Genomic DNA, 23,044 nt, shown 5'->3' with positions numbered 1-23,044 from the left:
CTTATGTTGTTGATCTGTATTTCTGTCCTTGAGCTGCTGTAACAAGCGACTCTCCCCGCTAGAGATCAATAAAGATTGATCTTATTAATGTATGTATTTATTAATATTTTCCCGCCACACCTCTCTGCTGTGACTCCAGCAGCTCTTCACAGTGAACCATGCAGGCTGCTTCTGCGCATGCTCAGTGTGTGCCCCCCCCCCCTCACACATGATCCAGCAGCAGCATCATCCATCTCTCCGGATCAGATCAGATGCTGTGATGATGTGATGCCCCTTAGCCGTCTGGATCCCCACCTGCTCCACCAGGTAAGACCACCAGGTAAGACCTCTTTACCCAGACCCGTGTGATCCTGATCCTGCTGCAGGTGATCGATGATCGATGTTGATCCGGGATGTTGGTTCTGATTGAGCTGGTGGTGGTGGGAGGGGGGGGGGTGGCTGGATGCTGCCTGGATACTGAACCCGTCCCGGTGTTTCCCTCCGGAGACTCATATGATGCTCGGTTCAGAAGCAGAAGCAGAAGCAGATCCTGATCCTGATCGTGCTCTGAGTCCGGCCCCCCCTCCTCTCTCTGTCCGGTTATCTGCTGTCACATCGGGATCATGAAGAGCGAGTCAGTCTGTGCTTATCAGACCCGGTTGATATTATCTCTCTCACGCACACACACGCACACACACGCACAGACGGCAGTGGTCCAGGTCTCTGGCTGTTTGGCGCATCACAAGGTCACAGTGATGGAGGTGGTGGAGGTGCTGGTGCTGTCAACGGGATGTTCCGGTGACCTGTAACTGTGTCAGTGGCTCGTTCAGCCCGGAGCTCCTCGGTCATCAGCCGGCTGCACAAACAACCAAATACCGGTGTTTATCAGCTGAGGGGGGATTAATATGATGAAGCTGAATCTGACAGCAGGATATAGTACTACTATAATAATAATAATATATATAATATACTACTATATAATGACCACTACCATATACAGTAATATATACTACTCTACTACTATATAATGAACACTACTATATAATATATATAATATACTACTATATAATGTATACAATATACTACTATATAATATACTACTATGTAATGACCACTACTATATATTGGTTATAATATACTACTATACTACTATATAATGACAACTATTATATAATATATATAATATACTGCTATACTACTATATAATGACAACTATTATATAATATATATAATATACTACTATACTACTATATAATGACAACTATTATATAATATATATAATATACTACTATACTACTATATAATGACAATTATTTTATAATATATATAATATACTACTATACTACTATATAATGTATATAATATACTATTTTATAATACATTACTATATAATGACCACTACTATACTACTATATAATGACCACTACTATATAATATATATAATATACTACTATATAATACATTACTATATAATGACCACTACTATATAATATATAATAAACTACTATATATATATATATATATATATATATAAAATATACTACTATATAATATATATAATATACTACTATATAATATATAATAAACTACTATATATATATATAATATACTACTATATAATATATATAATATACTACTATATAATATATATATATATATATATATATATATATAATATACTACTGTATAATATATACTGTATAATATACAGCTATATAATGACCACTACTATACTACTATATAATATATATAATATAATATACAACTATATAATGAACACTACTATACTACTATATAATATATATATAATATACTACTATATAATGACCACTACTTTACTACTATATAATATTTATAATATACTACTATATAATGACCACTACTAAACTATACTACTATATATTATATAATATACTTCTATATAATATATACTGTATAATATACTACTATATAATGACCACTGCTATAATAATATATAATATATATATATATAATATACTCCTATATAATGACCACTACTATACTACTATATAATATATATAATATACTTCTATATAATATATACTGTATAATATACTACTATATAATGACCACTACGATACTACTATATAATATATATATATATATATATAATATACTACTATATAATGACCACTACTATACTACCATATAATATATATATATATATATATAAAATATACTACTATATAATGACAACTACTATACTACTATATAATATATATACTACACTACTATATATTATATATAATATACTACTATATGACCACTACTATATAATATATATAATATACTACTATACTACTATATAATGAGAACTACTATTCTACTATATACTATACTACTATATAATATACATACTATACTACTATATATTATATATAATATACTACTATATAATATACTACTATATAATGACCACTACTAAACATCTATATAATGACCACTACAATATAATATATATAATATACTACTATACGACTATATAACATATATAATATAATATAATACTATATAATATACTACTATATAATGACCACTACTATATAATATATATATACTGGAAAAACAAAGTTTGGAAACTTGTGTTTGATGGATTATTTCTCTGTTGTTACAATGCTAATGGTCATTGTATTTTACATGGTTGGAAAGCCTGTCCAACTTGTAAGGATCATGCATTTGTGGGATGAGCAGCACAGCTGATTATGTGGGTAGCCCCCAAGAATAATTTGCCAAAATGCTCTGTCAATGGTAAACAGTGTATTCTCCTGTTGGTACTGACTCTTGTTTTGAGTTGTTTGGTGGATTGGATGATTGAACTCTCTATCAGTAACAAGGAACAAACAAGACATATTGGCTATTTTACACTTTATTCATTTAATACACCGTCAGGAGGCTCAGTAGCGGTGAAAGATCCATACGCAGCCACAACAGCCTGGCACCTCCTTCTCATGCTGGTCACCAACCTGGTCACACGTTGCTGTGGGATGGCGTTCCATTCCTCAACCAGGATTCGTTGCAGAACAGCCAACGAGATTGTGTTGGTCACTCTAACACGTACAGCATGCCCATGCTGATCGTACAAGTATTGAATTGGGTTGAGGTGTGGACTCTTGGCAGGCCGTTCCATTCTCTCTACTCCCACATTGTGGAGGTAGTCTGTGATAACCCTGGCTCTGTGGGGGCGAGCGTTGTCATCTTGGAGGATGAAGTTAGGTCCCACATTGTGGAGATATGGGATCGCCATTGGCTGCAGAATCTCATCCCGATATCTCCCTGCATTGAGATGGCCTTCAATGATGACAAGCCTTGTTTTGCCAGTGAGGGAGATGCCGCCCCACACCATGACACTGCCCCCACTAAAAGCTGTTACTCCATCGGTGCAACAATCAGCATAGCGTTCTCCACATCGTCTCCATACTTTGACCCTGCCATCCAACTTTGGCAGACAGAACCTGGACTCATCACTGAACATGACATTCCCCCACATGTTTAGGTTCCATTGTCTGTGTTGTCGACACCAGCGCAAATGGGCCTGACGGTGAAGGGCAGTCATTGCAGGCTTCCTGGTAGCCTCATGAGAATACACTGTTTACCATTGGCAGAACATTTTGGCAAATTGTTCTTGGGCGCTCCCCACATAATCAGCTGTGCTGCTCATCCCACAAATACATGATCCTTACAAGTTGGACATCATTGCGAAGGTAAATAAACAGGCTTTCCAACCATGTAAAATACAATGCCAATTAGCATTGTAACAACAGAGAAATAATTGACCAAACACAAGTTTCCGAACTTTGTTTTTCCAGTATATATATATATATATACTGTATATATTGACACTAACAGGCTTGTGGTTGTACATACTGTCTGTGTGAGCACAGAGAGGCGTCTGAACTGTGTGTGAACGAGGTACCCGCCCATCAGAGGTGTGACATGATGAACACACTGACATTCAATGGTGGATTAATCATATTTTCATTTTACCTCTATTCTGTCCAGTAGTGACGTATTATTTGAAAACCAAATCGACCTGATGAACCGGGTCACATCATATTCTCAGATTCATGCGATCAGCTGCTTAATGTTTTAATGTTTCTTATGGGCCAGTGGGGGTAAAGTTGTTGTTTTCTCTGAAGTACATTTAAATAATTGAAATAATCTGGCCAGTCTGTGGCCCTTAGTAAACACGGGGTCCCTCAGCTGCAGCCTGTAGACCAGCCTGTCCATTAATCCACCAGCTGACACCTCATTCAGCACAAAGAATATTTAAAACACAATCAGGTTTTAAAGTGTTGCAGACGAGATGTAACGGTTGTGTTCTCATGCACCTTCCTATTTCCACATCCTCGTGTGTGTGTGTGTGTGTGTGTGTGTGTGTGCGCGGGCGGGCGGGCGGGCGGGCGTGTTACAAATGTTTTTAACATGTAGGATCTGATTTGAACTCTCTATTTAGGGCTCAACAGGAAGTGACAGCATTAATGGTGATGAGAGAAGAAATGGAAATAAATAACTACCAAGGTGAGATGCACATGAATCTACGTGTGTGTGGAATAATTACAAATACATATATATATATACATATATACATATATAATAATAATTACAATATGCTGAAAGGTTATTATTGAATTTTTTTATCCCAATATTTCCCAAAGCTTTCTGCTTACTGCAGGTTTAAAGAGTGATGCCATAAATATGACATCACGTGATTATTGATCACTATGTTGACCACATAAACATAAAGCTGTATTAGTTTTAACTGTAGGCCTGTTATACATTCTCTCTTCAGTACTTATTTTGTCTTTCTTCAGTGAGGATGATGCAGAGCGGAGGGATGCTGGAGACATGAGCACGTCCATCACATTTCGATGGAGTCCTCTTTCAACGCCGTAGAGCTCCGGGAGCTGCGGGGCGGAGGAGGCCGGCGAGGCGTGTCTCCGACGCCGGCCTCAGTGTGCTGCGCCGCCCGGGGCTTTGAGAACGCCTCCTACCAGCAGGACGAGGAGCATGAGCAACGCCAGCAGGGGGCGACTGTGCCGGCCGGTTGTCCACCCTCAACTTCAGGCAACGCCAAGGTCAGTTTTAGTCTCCTAACAGCAGGTAGTTGTATTTATGTGATCTCAGATGTCTTCAGTCTGTCCTGAGTGATAAAATGTCTGCCTGGAGGAGAACCAAGGTTTAAATTTAACGTACACAAACGTAAAGTTCCAGCGAAGAAGAAGAACAGGGCCGGACTAAAGCAGGTGGGTCTATCTACGGCAAAGAGTCTAGAAGCACAGGGACCAAACACCGGTGTTTTTTTTACAACAGCTGCTACCGCCATTTTGGACTGAAAATGCTTATTATATTTACAGTATTTTATTGTTATACACAGGAGATTTCAGTAGAATATAACACTAGATTAGAAAAAATTTAGTTTTACTTTTGTACGGCTCTTTGTAGGTGGACGTTTTACTGGCGTAGTCACTTTCAGTCCAAAATGGCGGAAGCGTAGCTCTGCATGCTGGGCGTGATGTTGCAATGGAACAAACTATTGACTTTCATTTCTTAGCGATATACGTTCTTTGTCTGCGGGGCACGGTACAGGACACGCCCACGACATGACGCCCTCGAAACGGTCCCAGTTTGGTGAGGTTCAGGAAATGATCCTGGTTGTGGTTTGGGTTCGTTGAAGTTATTTTAGGGCGTTGTTTAGTGAAGGAGCTAATGTTAGCAGCTAAGTAGCAACCGCAAAATGAGCCGGTATAAATATAAATTGATCAAGTAGTTATGACGCGACACAGGAAAAATTTGAAAACATGTTTTTATTGAATTCAAGTTGAGAATTCAACCATTGTTTCTGTTAAATACTGTGACCACAAAAAAGACTGAAACCGGCTCACAGGATTATCAGCTTAAACGTAAGGCTTGGTCGTGTCTAGATGGTAACCCACAAGTTGTGAAAACGTGCAAAAATTCTGGCGAGACTCGCTGCCCAACGACCTATCCTAACCTTAACCGTTGGAGGTCAATGTCTAACCTTAAAGATTACCTATTCTACTTTTGTTCATGTAAAAGGTCTGTAAAGTTCCAAAGCCTAAAGTCCACAGTCTCCCCCACAGGAACAGAAATAATGCTCCTGAACCGTCTGAAACGCCTTGACTTAAGTCCCGCCTTTTCTTCTGTAACATGGTGATGTCAGCAAGTAACACATTTGCATCGTGGCAAAGAAATCTTTTTTTTTTAAAGAAATTGATTTGCATGTTTTTATATGTGTGGAGATGACCTGATGAGATGTTTAATGACTTACTTTCTTTAAAATGTGACTCAAATGTTGACACTAAAAGACTTCAGCTTTATTGTCTTTTCTTTTTCTGAAGTTGTTATTTGTTTTTCTCATTTTCAGCACAGCAGAAAGACATAGGACCTTACAAAAAACATAAATAAATAAATAGAAAGAAAGAAAGGCGAAGATACAAAAACAGAGATCATTTGCAGCAGAGCAAAGAACATAACTGACATTTTTGGTGGTACTCTGTTCTAATACCACCGTTTTATTACAACAAGCCGTCTCACATTGGTTAAACATGTTGGTAGAGTTTAACACAAGTCCTCCTTTGTTATGTGAACCTGGTTCAGTCTCTAGTTGGTGGTGTTTCATCCTTCAGTTCACAGTTCAATCAAAAGACTTCAGCTTCCTCTTCTTTCTTTCTTTCTTTCTTTTGTTATCTCTGCTTTCTTTACGTTGTGTTCTCTCTCTCTTTCAGGCGGAGCAGCAACAGCATCAGGAGCTCTCTCCGCAGTCCTACGATGAGGAGGAAGGAGGCGGCGGTCAGGAGGATGGCCAGGACTTCACCGAGTTCAACCCCGCCGACGACCACTCCGCCGACTACGGCTTCATCTTTGCCCTGGTGTTCCTGGTGAGCGGGATCGTCCTGGTGGTCATCGCCTACACCATCCCCCGGGAGGCCAAAGTGGACCCGGACTCCGTGTCGGCCCGCCAGATGGAGAAGCTGGAGATGTACTACGCCCAGCTGGGCTCCCACTTGGACAAGTGCATCATCGCGGGCCTGGGCTTGCTGACGCTGGGGGGGATGTTCCTGTCCGTGCTGCTCATGGTGTCCATCTGCCGGGGCGAGATGTACCGACGCAGGGCGGCGTTTGTCCGACCCAAGAGGACTTACGGCTCCATCAACCTGAGGATGAAGCAGCTGGCCACCGGAGAGGCGGGAGGAGGAGGCGGCGAGGCCGGGGACGGAGGCGAGGAGTTCTTGGTGGAACATGCAGAGACGACGAGGAGTAACATACAGCCGGGTCCGAGCCGGGACTCCAAATCAGAACCAGGACCGAGCAGGAATCCTCCTCCTCCTCCTGCTGCTGCTGCTTCGTCCTCCTCTTCCTCACATGGAGTCAACTAACTTCCACTCCAGCCTTCCTCTGAGTGAGCTGCAAAATGGGGATGCAAAATGGTGCAGGCCCCCCTATTTGTGCTGAGAGGAGAAGCACATGTGGAGCACAAGGCTCTCTGCCGGAGCAACCCGGCTCTGACCCAGGTTTGACCAGCTTTGACCCGGCTTTGACCCGGCTTTGACCCGGCTCTGACCTGGCGTTTCTGGGATATTTATTCTGACCAATCATAACGGATGTATAACTAATCAAAGAGGGCTCGACCCGGTAGAAGAAGAGAGGTAAGCTGATGTTGATACGAGCACATCTGGAGGTGAATGGTTGAAGATTACAGTTCAATATAAATCAGAATATATTAATCAGAGTTTAACGATAAAAAGCACATTGTGTCCCACGGCCCCGGAGGCTCGTCGCCACTTTCTTTACCAAGTCCAGTACAGAAGTTCAACATTTAAACCCCATTAATCACATTAACATCTCTGTCACTGACTCGTCACTGGAAGTCTATTAGACGTTACAGTATTTGTGTTATTAAATGAAGCCTGATGGAAAGTGTGATGCTGGCAACATTTTAGACTCTCTAGTGAGATATTTATACTCTCGATAACAGTAAAGAAGATCAAATAATCATCAAACTGTGTCACTCTCCTGTATGAAACTAAATAAAAGACAAATTTAAACCTGCATTAAGCAATAATATATTTGATTGATTAAAATGACTGTTTAATGTAAAAGAACCGCTCAGTATCAACATGAAACTCTGCAGCTTTTAGCAGCTTTTAGCAGCTCACTGTTTTGGTTCTTTTGGTTATATCCTGACTCCTTCCACCCCCTAATATTACGCATTATTGTCATAATATTATGACTTTAATCTCTAAATATTATGTTTTGTTTTTCTCAAAATGTAGCCGATTCTTATTGTAATTAATGAAATATTAATCTCAATATTTTAGTAGCCGTGAAGGTGCTTTCAGACAGCGAGTGGCTGCATTCAGAGTTCATGATGGTTCAGCTTTTTCAACTGGCGGCTCCTGTTAACAGTTAGCAACACATTAGCATGAGAAGCCATTTGGTACGCTACATGTTAGCAGCTTTTTTCAATGAAAAGAGCCAATCTGTTCAAAATGTACCTTAAAGGGAGATTTGTATTTAATCCTCTTATCAACATGGGGGTGGGCAAATATGCTGCTTTATGCAAATGTATGTATATATCTACTATTGGAAATCAATTAACAACACAAACCAAAAACATAGCTGCATTTCTTGCAAAAGATTGCTTAAAAGTTATTAAATCCAGCCCCTCCTTTTGGTAAAAATACAATGCTTAATGCAGTTTTAATATTTGACTTTTTTAAAAACATTCGGCTGTTTGTTTTTTCAACGGATTGATCAGCTTTAATGTAATGTAATGTAACATTACTTCAGCTTCTCACCTGATTTGTTAGGCAGTAATCATTCTCGTCCATGAAGTTGGAGACACAGGAGATAAAATAGATTTAATCACTGCGTCTTTGTTGCAAATCAATTCTGATTTTATCACATTGGGAAAAAAAACTACCAAACCCAGGAATGTTTCTATCAGGTCGAATCATCTCTGGTAGTTCAGTTGAGAGTGGACACGTGTTCAAAGGCGATTCTCAGACAGCTGGACAAGACGCAACAAAACTAGAGGAGAAAATCAACGCTGCTGGTGGCAGGAGGCCAGAAACGAATGTTGATCCAACGTCACAATGAAATATTAATAACCCACAACTCCAAATTATTAATGTCACATATCCAACGTGCCACACTGCGTAACTGTGCCAGAAACTGTTGCCTCATGTTCACCGATCATCAGCATCACAGAGGGAATCTAATCGTATGAATGATTCTATTTATGGGACATTTAAAGGTGACAACAATAAAACTAGCCACCGTGCTACATGCTAGTCGCTGCGGTCGTAAGAAAACCTCCCAGTTCAGCTACTGTGACTTCCTCACTCCATAAACACTATACAAAATAACACAAACAGCTGATTCAGTTCAAAGGAACCAACATGGAGAGTTTTCTATCTGACTGTAGACGAATGAACCTTTAATGACACAGCGGCGTCTTTGTATTATATGTAAACAGAAGTTATTTAAGTCATGTAAGGATACGATACGCCTTAACCAGTAAACACACACACTGTAAATTATGTATAAGCAAATATTATTATGCTAATGTATTAAGGTCTGTATAGTGAGCCAATTAGCCAAGGGTAATGTAGCCACACACACATTAATATATATAACATGTCCTGTGAGGACATCTCCAGTGTAACTTAATATACATTCACACTGACATACTAATCAAGCTGTTTATTCAAATATGTACCACATCTTTATTTCGCAGTACAAATATACTGTAAATAAATACTACATATAGTAGACGCGCCACTCAGAAACACAACGCAGGTATGAAGAAGCTCATCACCACTTTATTTCTGTTTGATCAAAACAAATCAAACCGAGCCGTCGAACAACAGCTGAGCAATATTCACATGAATTAAATAAACAACTCATAAAAGAAATAGAATTGATTAGTTAGACAATATTAGGGCTGCAACTAATGATTTTATTCATTGTAGATTAATTGTTTGGTTCGTAAAATATCAGAACATTTGACAAAATTAATAAAAAAGCTTGTTTTGTCTGACCAACTCTACAAAAGAAAAAGAAAACCAGCAAATATCCTCATTCTAGTGACTGGAACCAGTGACTTTTTGGCTTTTCTGCTTTAGAACAAATACTTGATTTTCAAAATAGTTGCCGATCAGTTTTCTGTCGATTGATTAATGGATTCATTGACTAATCGTTGCAGCTCTAGTAGATCAAATGCTAACTGTAAATTATATAATAATTGATTATTAAAAAGAGGCACACCAAGCTTCACTAAAATTCTGCAGGAAATTAAGAAATGTATTAAATTTCACCAAGAATGAATTCACTTTGTGATCACGTGTTAGAAGCAGCAGACTGTCGGTTAAATTAAAGAATATAATGAAATGATTGATATTGGTCAGTCCTGTTCTGTAGTCTCTGGTGTTACTGGACAGTCACAGGTTTGATTCCCTCGCTGCAGTCCGTCTCTGCTGAGGTGTCCTTGAGTAAGAAAAGATCCTTTCTGGCTGCTTCGGGTGCGTTTGAGACGCAGCTTCACGTTTGGACTCGATGCTGTGAGAGCACGTTTGGTGGAAACGTTTGAGACAAAAGAAAAACAGCAAATGTCTAAAAGACGCCGTTTGCCTCCAGATTCCTACCGACAGTCAACGGTGGTTTCTTTTTTTTATTTTATTTAAAATGTAAAGTTTAAAACTTAAATGTCACCATTTGCTGCACCGTATCAGATTATAGCTTTAAGCTAATTTGCATCTAAAAACAGAGCCGTCCTGCCTCCTCAACCCGGTCTCACAGGAAGACGTATAAATAACGTATATATTAGTGCATTTTACAACTTTTAAGACCTAATGATATAAAAAAGGGCTATTAGAGTGTTCATACTGGGGAGTTGATTCACCTCAAAATAAATGATCCTCTGAGTTACAGATGTCTCTTTCCCAATGCAAGTCTATGGGAAAAAGTCTCTTTGGGCCCAATGCGTCACGTGACGGACACAGAAGCTGTATTACTGCCGTTTGGCCACTACGAAGACAGGCATCAACGGCCGGCGCTCTTCCTGGGGGCTTGGTTATTTTGTGTCATTTGTACGCCACGCAAACGTCTGCAGTTAGGTCCAGGCAAGAAAACCACTGAGTTAGGGTAAGGGAAAACATCATGGTTGGGCTTCAAATAAGTACGTAAACTAAGTAGAACTTGTACGGAAACAACTACGGAAAACAAACGTCAACAAAAAACACGTCACAAACGTCGTACTTACAAAACCAAACAGGGATCACCAGCGGTCTCCTGGTTAAAGACCTGTGTTTGTTGGACCCTCCCACCATCAGTGGTCTTTCTCTCTTCTTATTCTACGCCACTAACTCTTACCGCAGCAATTATACGTGGATGTGTTTACCTCACAGTCAGTTCAGGATACATGGCGTACAAAAGACACGCGGAAATCAAGAAATTCGTACTTATTGCACGCTAAACGCCTTATACATTATCGTGGCATTTATAAGCCTTTTTGTGCAAGTGAGCTGGTCTCCTAGAAATGACATTCCCATCCGACTAACCGGCATCCTCAACTCCGTTTGGAAGGAAATTTGAAGGTATTTTGTCACAGATTATATTTGTCTTCGAAGTATAAAGTCCGCAGACGGCAAAGAGCACAGAGCGGGGTGAGGTAGTATATCGAGCAACCGTGAATGGAAGTTACATTGAATAATAACGTCATTGAAAGTTGCGTGGTATAATAATGAGTATAACAAGTGAGAAAGTCCACTTCCTGGTGGACATGTACTGCTGGATTTAACATTACAGACATGACCACTGATTATTTGTGGAACAATTTAGCCACAAATTCACAGACTGACTGTACACGGTCCAGACATGTACTTTGAGGTTGTTTCATGTTTTATTAAACCTCGAGAAGTAGTGTTGTTGTGTAGCTCAGTTGGTAGAGCGGCTCGTCCATTAACCGCAAGGTTGGCGGTTCGATCCCCGGCTTCCCTGTCTGCATGTCCAAGTGTCCTTGAGCGAGACACTGAACTCTAAGTTGCTTCCCAGGAGCTCACTGCTCCTAACGATAGGATGGGTTGAATGCAGAGGTCACATTCATGTATGTACCTCTATACAGTATATGAAGAATCGAATGAAGTGAAAACTCACCTGATCAACAAGAACTCTCTGGTAGATTAGTCCTGATAATAAGAACTGTGTGAGTTTTCCTTTTGTATCAAGCAGCAAAAAAGTGGACGTGTTTGAGTTCATCTTGTATCACCAGTATACGAGCAGAAGTAAAGAGTACAAAGGTGAAACTGTTTCTGTGGTTTCAGTGAGATTGAGAGACTTGTTTGAAGTGAGAAGTTAACGGATGCAGAGAGAGTGAAGGAGATAAAAGATGAGGGAGAGCTGATAGGATGCAGCAGAGACGCTGGATGACGTGAGGAGATTCTTGATGGATTCTCAGCTTGTGGGAGGACAACAGGGAGTGACTCTGCATGAAGCTCACACAACTCAATGACACATTCAGGTTTCACAGTATGAATAAGACATGACTCAGTTCAAGGTTTTAACGAGCAGGAAAAATCCCTTTAATGCTGATTCTTGTGGAGCGATTAGCTTTAACCTGCAGGTCGTCATTAGTGGAGGAAACAACACAGCGGCTGGAACACGACAGGATGGAAGGATGATGGTTGTTGTAGCTGGAAGAAAAGAGGTCTGGAAGGGCTTTAGGGTTTAATGACACTGATGACGGATTGAATGAGGTCAGGAGGAAACAGGAAGAGGAAAAACTCTTAAAGGGGAAGTACAGCGATTTTATACATCGGTCTGTTTCCAGACGACGGAGAGGACGACCGCCTTCAGGTGTGTTCCAAACACAACGCCTTGAGTAGGTTATGTTATCAACTATTGTTGTGTGAGTGATTTATTTTTAACTGCTCGTGGCCGATAAACTGATGATGATGACAGTGGTGCGTACGGTAGCTGTGCTACCACAAAAACACTTGAAATATTCATTTTCTATACACTGAACATAACTAACAGTCTTCTGGTGCTTATTCACTAACTTTCAACTTTATGTGTCCATTACGTGACACATGACAGACTACACGTCGGTCCCCTGTTCTGACAATACACACTCTCCCGGCACCTCCGTCTTAATATACGGGCTTACCGGGGCTCAAGCCCCCTGGGCCCGACCATGTAAAGGGGCCCACGAGGCTCCAGGGGGAAAACAATAAAAATATAATTCACAGGGAGAAGCGAAAGCGGGCACGCAACGGGATGCTCCATGACGCAAAGACGCAACGGCGGTGGTGTTTTTTTTATCTCCGACACAACTTAGATTGAATATCCTACTGCGAGGTCCGGCAGCAGTTGAAGGTCCAATGACATTGTTCTGCATAATAATTAGCCTTCTGTTTACAGGTGTGTGCGTCTGAGCTCAGCCGGTCAAATTCACGGCCGTGACGTCGTGGGAAGAAAAAAAAATCAAACATGCTATACTTTCTGTCGGGACGTCGTGAGGCGACTGTGTCGGGCTCTAATCGGGCTGATATCGTGTAATCTGAACAGGCCATTAGTCAATGTGATGAACATGGTTTTATTAGTGTTTATCATCTGATCACATTATTAACCAACAGTTCCATCCCGATATTTTAACACGACTGGAAGGATTCGCTCTCATCAGTGATATTATGTGCTGATTTTGCAGGACGTGAACTGACCCTTTAAACTAAACTTTTATTGATGAGAATTCAGCATTACATCTATACTAACCATATGATATCAACAACAATGAACACATGATTAAATACATGAATGTATATTTAAAACAGAGGAAGGACGAGTGAGTCTGGAGCGTCTGAAAAGAAATTAAACTACGTTTCTGTTCGCATCTGGATGTCAAGACGAACACAAGCACCTTGACCAAAGACGGAGAAAATCAATCTTTATTCTGTCGGCAGCTCGGCGACTCTGTTACCATAGAAATAGTCTATTTATATCAAGGACTGTTGGTGGAGCAGTTCTCGGATGTCATGGAAAGTCCTTTAGAGGACACGACAGAGGAGACAATGATATAAACTCTTGATTGTGAGGGAAATATACAACCCTGAGGGGACACACACAAGTCCTCTGTGAGAATAAATGACACATTTTTTAGTACAAATCATTGATAGGTGGACGTTTTCCAAGAACCAAAGCTTCATTTCACACCAGACCAAGGGCACAATTTAGCTGAGTAGCCAGAACTCGCTACAGGAAAACATGAAGACAAAGACAAATAAAACGTTGCGCATGATTTTTTTAAAATTATTATTTAGTTGCCACATTAGGGGATATACTAGTTGATTCTATATCTGTATCTGTATCTGATTGGATAGAGATAGAGGAGAGTGTCAGCTGTTCCAGGATAAGTAATGTAAAAAAAAGTGTGTTACTCTTGTTATTATTCTTTGTCCTACTTCTATTTTGGAAATAATCATGCACTAAGTTTTGGAACTACATGGTGCTTTGTGGGATAAAAACAGGAAGTATAACGTTGTCATGGATTCAGTGAATTAGCTCTGGCCTACAACTTTGTTTAGCTTATATTTTTGAACATTTTGGCAAATTGTCACCATTAAAAGTATGCCGAATTAGCCATTAGCAGCTCCTGTTTGCAGTGTACCCATGGATGTACAGACAACTATCACTGGATTACTGTGATACTGAAGAAACCTTAAAAACGTGATGATTCTTAAGCAAGTTCTGCAGCGTCGTTTTTCTATGATTTGTAAGTGGATTTGTTGACGTGTATTTGCAGTGGACATGGGAGATAATGGTGTCCTCAGAAAGTATAAGTCATACCGAATCTAACAATATGTGTATCATGTTTGTGTGTTAAGATTTGACTAAGTTATGGCTCTGCGTTTTGGTGCAAATCATCACAGATTGAAAACCTCTAAAGCAATAAATAGTTAAGATAAAAGCAAATATACCAGAGCTCTAACTCACAAGACAACCTATGTTTCTTTTTTTCTGACCTCTTGTAGTGTCCTCTCCTGAACAAAAACATTCCCCCTCCCCGTTGCCCACTTCTCCACACTGAGGGGTCGAGAGGTCAAAGGTCAGTTACAGCGTCAGCGTTTGCGATCAAGTGATTTACTCAAGGACACTTCAGCAGCCGAGTGCAGAGTTTTGACCCCCCGAGCTCAGTCTCATTAATCACTACGCATCCTGCCGCGGCCCAAAACAACCAGAGAAGGTTGCCAGCACCTCCTGGTGACAAATACAACCTCAAATACGCAGCTGAAAATAGAACCAAATAACAGTTTACACCTGAGCCAGCTTTGTTCCGCTTAAACAAACTGCAACCACCCAGACAGAAAGGTCCTTACACCTGCTCACAGGCCGGATGCTTCCCTTTATGTACAGATGCAATATGAACACATGTAACACACACAGCAGTAGCATTTTACTCAGAGACTCAATGAATGTACAAATTAATGCTGTATCGCAGGAGGAGGCGGCGCCACGGCAGCAGTGTCACGCAATATCACAATATCTGTCCTTCACATGATTTGTCGCCTTGGAAACACTATTGTATAAACATTCCTTAAACGAGTTAATAGATATGTATTTAACGAGATAAAGCGATATTTCACTCAGGTGGAATCATTTTCAGGGGGGGTTAAAGCAGAACAGTTTTATCCTTCAAAATAAAAGCTGGAACAGAAAGAAAGGCGGCTTGTTTTAGCAGCTGGCTGTTTAATGAATTTAAATGTTTAAAAAGAAAGAAAGTATTCTATCTAGGTGAAATATTGCTTTAAGAAACCAGAATGAAATGATGCATATTAAAGTTTATGAAATGTATGAAAAAAAAGATATTACGTGGCCTGAGAGAGAAATTTGTGTCTGTTTGTGAATCAACGATGTTTTTACAATCAATATCTGACAATGAAAGTAACATTTAGCACAGAACATAATGGACTTTAAAGGGATATATCACTGTTCTAATTTACTTTTACCGTCAGCTGGTGGATGATGTTTATAGAGTTGTTATAAGGAAACTGATTTCACTCAGTTTCAGGAGGTATTTGATCTTACTTGAGAAAAGTGACATATTCATTTAATCTGAGCGAAAACCATCATTGGGTCTCTAAACTGTTATAAAGCAGACAAGGGTTGTTTTATAAGTTAGCTCAGTAGTTTCACAATTTATATCGTTTTATTAGTTACTTTAAAGGTTTTACTTCCCTTTTTTTCATGTTGTGTTCTAAAATGCTGAAGAAAAAAATCATTTACATTTTCTTACACAAGAATTGGAGCATTTTTTTGGTGAAAGTTGGTGAAATAGTGAGTCTTAAATATTGCTTGATTCAGATCACCGGCCAAAACTGGATGCAAAAAACTTTACAGGACGTTCTACATCACATTAAACCGTTCTCTTACACAATTATTATCAAATGATAATTAAAATAGGAACTTTTTTTAATCTAAGCTATGTTTTAAGGATGACTTTATACACACACCACAAAGAATCCAAATATTTGTTGTTATTACAACAAATAGAAACATGAACGTCTGTTTTAATTTACGTTTTCCCTCCTGATAACAGAACAATGACATTCTGGTTTGCTCGATGGTGTATTTTGTGAAGAGCACAGTTACTTGTGTACAGTGTATAACTGCAGTATGTTGTTAAAATCATACCATATCTTAATCTGACAAGTGTTTATTTGTGACGATTATTCATTAATATTATACAAATCTTTAAAATCCCACTCAAGAGCCGAGATAAACTTAATTCCTCTTTAAAAAAACCATCCAGTTTGAAATCAAATAAAGATGAATGTAGAGTTTTAAATGTTCTATAACTGAAGAAAGAGAAAAAGAATATATCTATATATCGATCCATTGAATACACACACACATATATATATATATGTATACGTATATATATACATATATACGTATACATATATATATACGTATATACATATATACATATATACACGTATATATATATACATATATACATATACATATATGTATATATATGTATATATATATGTATATATATACGTATACATATATATACATATATATACATATATATATATACATATATGTATATATATATATATACATATATGTATACGTATGTATATACATATATATGTATATACATATGTATATATATATACATATATATATATGTATATATATATATACATATACATAGATAGATATATAGATAGATATATAGATAGATATATAGATAGATATATGTCATGATTTGGAGAAACGGGCCCATCTCCACTCAGTTTAAGAAGCGCTGCTTGTGTGGAGGCCGGTGAATCTGCATGTTGTTAGTGTGTGAAGCTGTAAAGGTGTAAAGTTGCCTTGTTCCTGTACATACTGAGGAGCTGTATTCTGTACGGAACGATGATGCACATTTTTAAGTATGATTTTGTTAACGTGGCCAATAAACTTTCTGTTTTGTTGTTTTTAAATGCAGCGTGCCGACGTGTCTGACTGCGTGTTTGTCTCTTAACCTTCAGATGAACCTGATATTGAGTTTAAAACATGTTGATGTGCAGCTGTGGTCAGTCAGCAGGTTCAGTAGCATCATCACCGATGTTGTCCGTCACCTCCGATGTTGTCTATCGCCGATGTTGTCCGCCATCGCCGATGTAAGAAAATATCGATACACATGAGTATCATGATATTATGTTTTGCGATAGTGTATAGATTCTCCAAAACTCTGTATCACTTTTTAATTAACCTCTTAAAAATCGGACCCAGTCGCTTTTCTGTCTTTAGGAGGTTGTAGCCATTTTTATATAGTTGGGCTCACCTCCACGCATAGCTCTGGTTCTGGAACCAAACTCCTAGATAAGGGCTGGATTCTCACCTTTTCCGGAGAAGACCAGGGTGAGAGGCGCCGGGCGGATGTGGGGATACTCACGAGCCCCCGGTTGAGCACCACTGTGTAGGAGTTCTCCCCGGAGAATGAGAGGGTTGCCACTCTGCAGCTGTGAGTTGCTGAGAGGAAGTCTCTGACTGTCGCTTGTTATTATGCAACAAACAACAGCTCGGAGTACCCGACCTTCTTGGAGTCTCTGGCTGGTGTCCTGGAAAAGGCGCTGACTGGGGACTCTATAGTTCTGCTGGGGTACTTCAACGCTCACATGGGCGACGATGGAGAAACCTGGAGGGGGTTGATTGGGAAGAACGGCCTGCCTGATCTGAACCTGAGCGGTGTATTGTTGTTGGACTTCTGTGCTTTTCATGGATTGGCCATAACAAACATGTTCGAGCATAGGTCCGCTCATAAGTGTACTTGTTACCAGAACACCCTAAGTCAACGATCAATCATCAACTTTGTGGTCGTATTATCATCAGATCTGCGGACGTACAGTATGTCTTGGACACTCGGGTGAAGAGAGGAGCAGAGCTGTCAACTGATCACCACCTGGTGGTGAGTTGGATCAGATGGCGAGGGAAGCTGCCGGACAGACCTGGTAAAACCCAAACATGCAGTGAGGGTGAACTGGGAACGTCTGGCTGAGGCCCCTGTCCGCGAGGTCTTCAATTTCCACCTCCGGGAGGATTTTCCGCACATCCCGGGGGAGGCTGGTGACATGGAATCTGAGTGGACCATGTTCAGAGCCTTCATTGCGGAAGCGGCTGCTGGGAGTTGTGGCCAGAAGGTCATCGGTGCCTGTCGTGGCGGAAACCTAAGAACCCATTGGTGGACACCAGAGGTGAAGGAGGCCTTTCAGGCTTGGCTGGCCCGGGGGTCCCTGGAAACAGCTGACAGGTACCGATTGGACAGAAGGGCTGCAGCTGCGGCGGTCGCTAAAGCAAAAACCAGGGTGTGGGAGTAGTTCTGGGAGACCGTGGAGAAGGACTTTTGGTTGGCCTAAAAGAAGTTCTGGAAAACCGTTAGATGGCTCAGAAAGGAAAAGCAGGGCCTGACTCAGGCGGTGTTCAGCAGAGGAGGAGAACTGCAGACCCGGACTGGGGAAATCGTCAAGCGGTGGAAGGAGCACTTTGAGGAACTCCTGAACCCGACCAACACGTCAACCGTAGAGGAGGCAGAGTTTGAAGTCTCTAGGGAAAGCTTGTCCATATCCTCGCTGAGGTAGTCAAAAATCTCCTCGGCGGCAAGACGCCAGGGGTGGATGAGAATCACCCCGAGATGCTGAAGGCTCTGGACATTGTTGGACTGTCATGGCTGACAAGCATCTTCAGGTTTGCATGGAGGTCGGGGACAGTACCTGTTCGTAGTACCTGACCTGTTTTGACTTTTTTTGACATGCTATACTATGACTTTTTTTCGACATACCATACTATGACTCTTTTTTTGACATGCTATAATATGGCTTTTTTTCGACATAATATACTATGACTTTTTTTCGAAATACTATACTATGACTTTTTTTTCAACATACTATACTATGACTTTTTTTTTCAACATACTATACTATGACTTTTTTTTCAACATACTATGACTTTTTTTTCGACATACTATACTATGACTTTTTTATTACTTTTGACTTTTTTTTACATGCAATACTATGACTTTTGACTTTTTCCGACATACTGTACTATGACTTTTTTTTTTACTTTTTCCGACATACTGTACTATGACTTTTTTTACTTTTTTCGACATACTGTACTATGACTTTTTTTACTTTTTTCGACAAACTATACTATGACTTTTTTTTTTTTTTTAAACATACTATGCTATGACTTTTTTTTAACATACTATGTTTTATTTAAAAACTTTTTTCGACATACTATACTATCAGTTTACTATGACGTTTTTAAACTTTTTTTGACATACTATACTGACTTTATTTTTTTTTACTTTTTTTGACATGCTATACTATGACTTTTCTTTTACTTTTACAATGTACTATACTATGACTTTTTTTTACTTTTTTCGACATACTGTACTATGACTTTTTTTACTTTTTTTCGACAAACTATACTATGACTTTTTTTTTTTTTTTTAAACATACTACGCTATGACTTTTTTTTTAACATACTATGATTTATTTAAAAACTTTTTTCGACATACTATACTATCAGTTTACTATGACGTTTTTAAACTTTTTTTGACATACTATACTGACTTTATTTTTTTTAACTTTTTTTGACATGCTATACTATGACTTTTCTTTTACTTTTACAATGTACTATACTATGACTTTTTTTAATACTTTTTTCGACATACTATCCTATGACTTTTTTGACATGCTATACTATGACTTCTTTTGACTTTTTTTGACATGCTATATGACTTTTTTTTCGATATACTACACTATGAATTTTTATTACTTTTTTTTGATATGCTATACTTTGACTTTTTTTAACATACTATAATTTTTTTTTTTTTTTACTTTTTTCAACATGCTATACTATGACTTTTTTTCCAAGATACTATACTATGACATTTTTTCATGAAACTTTTCGACATACGTCTCATAAAACTAAATCAGTTCAAATATGAACAGAGCCAGAAGCCAGACCTAAATATTAAAGTGGGGTTAATGTTTCTATGATATTACAGCGCATCGAGCTGCTCTGTGAACGTACTGAAACTGTGTGAAGTCGGGTTTTAAGAACTGTGGTTTAAGACTACTATTCCCATTTTGTCATCATGCAACACATCATGTGACTATGACTTTTTTTTTTACGTTTTTTGTCCTACTATACTATCATTTTTTCTCAAGATTTTTTTTGACATACTATACTATGACTTTCTTCATGAAATTATTAGACATACTATACTGTACTATGAATTTTTTCATTAAACTTTTCGACATACTATACTATGACTTTTTTTTTTCTTTTTCATTAGGAACCCCTCACACCCCAACCATCATTAGGGACCACTCACACCCCAACCATCATTAGGGACCCCTCTCACCCCAACCATCATTAGGGACCACACCCGAACCATGGACTGTTTGCCCTCCTCCCATCAAGGAGGCGGTACAGGACTCAGGGCTTGCAGGCTAAGGAACAGTTTTTTCCACAACACCATCACCCTGCTGAAGTCACAGGCCCGACACTAGACCTCCCCCACCCACCCTTCATGATCTCTGGAATACAGCACAACCTCACCCCCTCATATTCGTTAACTTTTTTTCGACATACTATACTATGTGTGAGGTTTAGTTTACGAGGTGGACCCAAACACAGAGAGAGCAGGCAGAAAGATACATTTAACAAAAAGCGAGCTTTAATTGTAAAGCTGGTGGCAAAACAAATCTAACAGGAAAACCAAAAACAGTGGGCACAGGCTGAGATAAAACAAAGTACAAAGGAAAAACAATAAACTGAGAACAAAAACTAAACAAGGTACAAAGCAGAAGACACAAGGAAACACGAGGATCACAGGCAGGATTAAAGCAGACGACCAGACTGCCTGAAGGGAAGCACACAGACTAAATACACCAGGACAGCAGGGTGATTAGACACAGGAGGAACTAATCACGGCGGGGCAGACAATCAGAAAAGGCGGGAAACAAACAAAGGCAGGAAGTAAAACTAGAAAAGACACAAGAGTGAATTTTCAAAATAAAACAGGAAACAAACTACAATAAACCCAGGACCATGACACTATGACTTTATGATGACTTTATTTGACTTTTATCAACATGGTATATTAGGACTTTATTTGACTTTTATCAACATGGTATACTATGACTTTGTTTTACTTTTATCAACATGGTATATTAGGACTTTATTTGACTTTTATCAACATGGTATACTATGACTTTATTTGACTTTTATCAACATGGTATACTATGACTTTATTTTACTTTTATCAACATGGTATTCTATGACTTTGTTTTACTTTTATCAACATGGTATTCTATGACTTTGTTTTACTTTTATCAACATGGTATTCTATGACTTTATTTGACTTTTATCAACATGGTATTCTATGACTTTATTTTTTTTAACATACTGTACTATGACTTTATTTTTTTTTTTCAAAATGCTATACTATGACTTTTTTTAATTTATTTTTTTTAACATACTATCCTATGACTTTTTTTACTTTTACTTTTACTGACATACTCTACCATGACTTTATTTCATTTTTTTAAACATGCTATAGCATGACTTTTTTATGACTTGTCAACATATTATACTTTCTTCAACATACTGTATAATATTAACATAATTGTCAGCGCGCAGTGCAGCGGGCTCTGGTTGTAAAAGCTGGTCTGAAGTCAGTACATCAGAGAAGCGTGCTGACAGAGAGCAGTAAGTGTGTCTGTTGTGTTAATGCTAATAAGTTTAATAACTTATACACAGTTTATCAAGCTTCAGAACTACTACTAATTCTGCTTTCTGTTTTCAACCACAGATGGTCTTCCTCAGGTCTAAGTGAAGAAGTGAACACACCTGTATTTAGGAGATGATGCTGTCATGGTTCCTCATTAATTACCTATTAATCAGCCTAAATGAGTCATCTGATATCAGACATTTTCTGATTTATTTGCCAAATTATTATATAATAAGAGACAACAAACAAATGTCATTTTCAAACAATTCTTTACTTACTGGTGTACTTAATATAGTATAATATTTATCTAAAATATTGTGATCACACTAGAAAGATACAGACTGTGAATATTGTCTGGTGTTTATGTAGCATAATCAGACGATGATGACGCGTCATTTCATCACAAAAAGTTACAGGTGTGTTCACTTCTTTCACTTTACCTGAGGAAGACCATCTGTGGTTGAAGTAATTACATAAAGTCATAGCCATGTTTATTTAATTCATTTTATTCAAGTTATTCTATACTAAGTACTTTTTTCAGTTAATATTTTTGGTAGTTATTTTGATGACTACTTTTACTTCTACTTGAGTGCTTTTTTTGGGGCAAAATAACAGTACTTTTAATTGAGTACAGTTTAGTTTTTTGTCTGTTTTTTGCTCCATATAAGTTGTACGGACAGCGTCGCAGCCCCTACACACAGCTAATAGGCTGTCCATGGTTCTGAAACAACAGCT

General features: G+C 38.7%; 1 protein-coding gene across 1 annotated transcript; it reads left to right on the top strand.

The window, feature by feature from the left end:
- Window positions 1-222: 222 nt before the first annotated feature.
- tmem74b (transmembrane protein 74B) lies at window positions 223-10,906 on the top strand. Its single transcript, XM_037786469.1, has 4 exons — window positions 223-306; window positions 4,454-4,518; window positions 4,812-5,075; window positions 6,747-10,906. The coding sequence occupies exons 3-4, from the start codon at window positions 4,869-4,871 to the stop codon at window positions 7,395-7,397; spliced, it is 858 nt and encodes a 285-aa protein (XP_037642397.1). The 5' UTR covers window positions 223-306; window positions 4,454-4,518; window positions 4,812-4,868; the 3' UTR covers window positions 7,398-10,906.
- The last annotated feature ends 12,138 nt before the right edge of the window (window positions 10,907-23,044 follow it).

Source organism: Sebastes umbrosus, chromosome 1, assembly GCF_015220745.1.
Source record: "Sebastes umbrosus isolate fSebUmb1 chromosome 1, fSebUmb1.pri, whole genome shotgun sequence".
NCBI lineage: Eukaryota > Metazoa > Chordata > Actinopteri > Perciformes > Sebastidae > Sebastes > Sebastes umbrosus.
This window is presented reverse-complemented; position numbering and strand designations above follow the sequence as displayed.

Bases quoted from the DNA above. Each gene is read 5' to 3' on its own strand.
- tmem74b (XM_037786469.1), top strand. From the start codon at position 4,869: ATGGAGTCCTCTTTCAACGCCGTAGAGCTCCGGGAGCTGCGGGGCGGA. The intron at 5,076-6,746 runs GTCAGTTTTAGT...TCTCTCTTTCAG, and splicing joins CAACTTCAGGCAACGCCAAG to GCGGAGCAGCAACAGCATCA.